The 4449-nt window shown below is 44.9% G+C and overlaps 1 protein-coding gene across 1 annotated transcript; it reads left to right on the forward strand.

Moving 5' to 3' along the window:
* Window positions 1-2844: 2844 nt before the first annotated feature.
* LOC311051937 (actin, cytoplasmic 3-like) lies at window positions 2845-3972 on the forward strand (the record flags this gene model as incomplete). Its single annotated transcript, XM_084066670.1, has 1 exon — window positions 2845-3972. One exon carries the CDS (start codon window positions 2845-2847, stop codon window positions 3970-3972), a length of 1128 nt encoding a protein of 375 aa, XP_083922796.1.
* Window positions 3973-4449: the final 477 nt, after the last annotated feature.

Below are 4449 nucleotides of genomic sequence, written 5' to 3' on the forward strand. Positions count from 1 at the left end.
AACTCTTGGATTGAATAAAATATTCATTGGGCATAAATATAGAGCATAAATATTTAACCATAATTGGCGTCACGGCTCTGTCTCATTTCATGCGTTCCCCTGTAAGCAATGAAATAGACTCCCATTGTCAGGGACCCGGGTGTTTTGGACCTTACATAACTCAACATCAAAGTAGACTCAGGAAACCAAGGAGGACAGTTTAATGACATATTTACTTAAATTATAATAAAACAAACAAGGTACATCTCACAGGGCGAAATGCATTACACAAGGGGAAACGACCTGACACTACATAATGAACCAACACAGAGTACAGTCACCGACAGTTTTAAATAGTCTCTGAGCCTCGTTAGCCAACTACGCACGGCTGTCACCCACAGCTGATTCCACTCTAGGCAATCAGAGATCAAAGAGGAGCGGGAGGGGCTGAGGACAGGCCATAGGTAGATGCTGGGGTGATGGTGGGAGCACAACAAAACTTCATAGACTAGAGCAGAGCACAAAGCAGCAGCAGCAACAGCAGCAGCAGAGCAGCAGCATAGTAGAGCAGCAAGATCAAGATGGCAGAGCAGCAGCAAAAAGAATGAGCAGGGAGGTTTAAATAGCCTGCCCCATCAGATGGAGAGAGCATGTGACCTTTGAGTTGTCTGCCTGAACTATAGCTCTGCAGGCTTCACATCATATATTATAATAAACCTAGGTATGATTCGATTTACTGGGTATAGAAATGCTACTAATGGCAATTGTTCAGTGTCAGAGACAATGAATAATCATTCATGACCACAGGGAACAGGTACAAAAAAGCGCAATATTTATTAATCTTACATATTATTTTCTTAATAAAGTTGGTTCCTTCTTTTTCTTCATGTAAAGTGACTTTAGGTACTAAAAGCGCTATATAAATGTGAGTTATTAGTATTATTCTTATTCTTATTATTGTTATTAATAATGTACAATATAAAGTTCAAGTTGTGGCAGTTTTAGGAGGGCATGCATATATGCCCATATATGGACTGGACATTCATGAAGCGATGCATTGTCAAAGCAATAACCTAGCAGCGATGCGTTATCAGCCCAAATATGGATATGCCAGCGCAAATCTATATACATGCCCATATATGGAGATACTGCCAGATTTATGCCCATAAATGGAGATCGCCGCCAATAATACACAAAATATAGTGACATCATAGCAGACTGGCATCGTACCAACGGTTTCTGTTGTGTCTGACACCACACGCCCATATATGGAGATCCCCGACATCAGCGCAAATTGATTATGCCCAAATATGGACATAGCAAGAAAGGGGGGGAGTGAGAGAGCTCAATCAGCTAACAAAAAATACACACTGCTGCACACCGTAACACTGTAACCTTTAAGTGTAGAGTCCTTGCCATTAATAGTGATAATAGTGAAACCATTTACCTACATAATCCCTCTGGTCTCAGGTTAATCCTGCCCCCTGACAACATGAGACACATAAGAGGACTCTACATACAATAAACATTGTTAAAGGAGTAGTATAGCCTACTCAACTCGCTGGTCGGCAAGATGAACTTCTGACGCCTGGGTCTAAGCCTGTGGCGCCGTCCAACTCCCCAGGGTATCACAGCTTTGTACCTTTGGGTGGTACAGAAGTCATTCGGAGCACAGAAAGCGCTCACGTGCAGAGTGCTGTGGAAACCAAACAAGACAGTGACAGCAGCACTCTTAAAGCCCTCCCCTTGCTGACGCTGGAACACAGCTAACGGCAGCCCTAGGCAGGTGCGAACAAAACCTTCCCTTCCCCAAGAGAGTGCCAAGCCACAGGATGATAATTTCTTCCCTGAACCACAAGCAATCCAGGATTCCAGGCTCTATCCTTTTATCAGTTCTTACAGTCTCTACCGGTACTCAAGTTGCAATCAATGGCAATGAGTCCCACAGCTCATCTCACTATTCTCTCTTGGATTCTTTGGCGCTGAACATTAGGTTTGGCCGTCAGATTTATGACTCTAGGGGCAAGGCCATCTAAAAGCTGATATTGAAAAATCCTCATTAAAAAAAGAAAATCCAAGACCAAGAGCAAGAGCATTTATCATTAAATCCAAACAAACATTTTAATGCACCATGTTGACTTATTGTCTAGAGTAGACTGCTACATCAAAGACACAAACAAACCTTAATGTGCTAGTTACCAACTTTTACCAGTCACAATGTTGAAAACATTGTGGGTGTGCCCTCTCCTGTTTCAGGGGCTGCATCAGGCATCTCTTCTTCAGTTTCAGGCAGCCCATTGGTCACTGGTTCAGTTTTTTGATTAAATTGAGTGAATATGTTATTAGGCAGAAATGTCAAAACAGCACAGCAAAGTACATAAAACACTTTGTCTAAAAGGTACATCCAAAATAGTCCTTGCAGTCTTGTTTCCATTGAGGTCCTTGGTATTTATAAACATATAAAGTAGCGCCAAACAGTTCAATATCATCACAAAATACAGAAAAAATATGTTTTTTTCACAGTCTGTGCATGTTTCCCCTATGCCTGTTATGCAATTTCCAAATATGGACATCCCACACTGCCGTGCCCAAATATGGAGATGACTGATGACCAGAGTACCAACTGTGGACGTCTGCATCACATCTACATCACGTCTACATCACAGTGACATCATAGCAAAAAATATATTACTATGGACCAACTATGGACGTCTACATCACGTCTACATCACAGTGACATCACAGCAAAAAAATATATAAAAAGACAGGAAAAACCTTTCTGTATAACAGTTACCTAAAGCTTGTTACCTTGAAAGGTTCTTCGACACAGTTCATTCGACACAGTTCATTTGACAAAGTTCAACCATGGAAGATGAAATCAGCGCACTAGTTTTTGACTGCGGGTCCGGTATGTGCAAAGCCGGATTTGCCTCAGATGACGGCCCTCGTGCCGTCTTCCCCTCCATCGTCGGTCGCCCTAGACATCAGGGGGTGATGGTGGGTATGGCCCAGAAGGACAACTACGTTGGTGACGAAGCCCAGAGCAAGAGAGGTATCCTAACACTGAAGTACCCCATTGAGCACGGAATCGTCACCAACTGGGATGACATGGAGAACATCTGGCACCACACTTTCTACAATGAGCTGCGAGTTGCCCCTGAGGAGCATCCTGTCCTACTCACAGAGGCCCCCCTGAACCCCAAAGCCAACAGGGAGAAGATGACCCAAATCATGTTTGAGACCTTCAACACCCCCGCCATGTACGTTGCCATCCAGGCCGTGCTGTCCCTTTATGCCTCCGGCCGTACCACCGGTATTGTCACAGACTCTGGTGATGGAGTGACCCACACAGTGCCCATCTACGAAGGCTACGCCCTGCCCCACGCCATCCATCGCTTGGATTTGGCTGGTCGTGACCTCACAGATTACCTCATGAAGATCCTGAGAGAGAGCGGTTACTCCTTCACCACCACAGCCGAGAGGGAAATTGTGCGTGACATCAAGGAGAAGCTGTGCTACGTTGCCCTGGACTTCGAGCAGGAGATGGCCACCTCTGCCACTTCTTCCTCCTTAGACAAGAGCTATGAGCTGCCTGATGGACAGATCGTAACCATTGGCAATCAGAGATTCCGCTGCCCAGAGGCCCTCTTCCAGCCTGCCCTCCTTGGTATGGAGTCCTACGGTATCCATGAGACCACCTACAACAGCATCATGAAGTGTGATGTGGACATCCGTAAGGACCTCTACGCCAACACCGTGCTGTCTGGAGGTACCACCATGTACCCGGGCCTTAATGACAGGATGCAGAAGGAGATCACAGCCCTGGCCCCACGCACCATGAAGATCAAGGTCATTGCCCCACCAGAGCGTAAATATTCTGTCTGGATTGGAGGCTCCATCCTGGCCTCCCTGTCCACTTTCCAGTCGATGTGGATCAGCAAGGAGGAATACGATGAGTCCGGCCCCACCATCGTCCACCGCAAATGCTTCTAAAACAGAAGTTTCTTCACCCTCCAAATTTGGGCAAGGTTTAAAGCCCAATCAAACCCCCATTGGTTACCTTAAAATTATAAAATTATAAAATTATATAAATAAATAAAAACATAAAACTTAAAAAAAAAGCGTGGACCTCCTTGGCCTACTGCCAGCATATGCTGCTAAAAAAGGTTTGCGAGATTATCCACGGCGTAAAACAAAATAATGGGGTGGCCCACTGAGTAGGAGTGCATACCATGAAAGTGAAAGTGCCTCGGGGCAGATTCAAACCCGGGGTCAGCTCTGTGTGAAATATATGGTATGTTTTCTTACTCGGTTGGGCCACCCCAACTAAAAAAAAAAAAATTGCCTCTCAAAATCCAACCCTACGTCCTCGTTGTGAGAGGTGGAAGCAGGTAATGCTGACTAACAGGGCTCTGGTAAAAAACTGCCTTGGCTTATAAATCACCACCTCAACATTGAGAAATGGCAATG

The sequence above is a fragment of the Gymnoscopelus microlampas genome (assembly GCF_963454915.1).
Source record: "Gymnoscopelus microlampas genome assembly, chromosome: 9".
In the NCBI taxonomy this organism is placed as follows: Eukaryota; Metazoa; Chordata; class Actinopteri; order Myctophiformes; family Myctophidae; genus Gymnoscopelus; species Gymnoscopelus microlampas.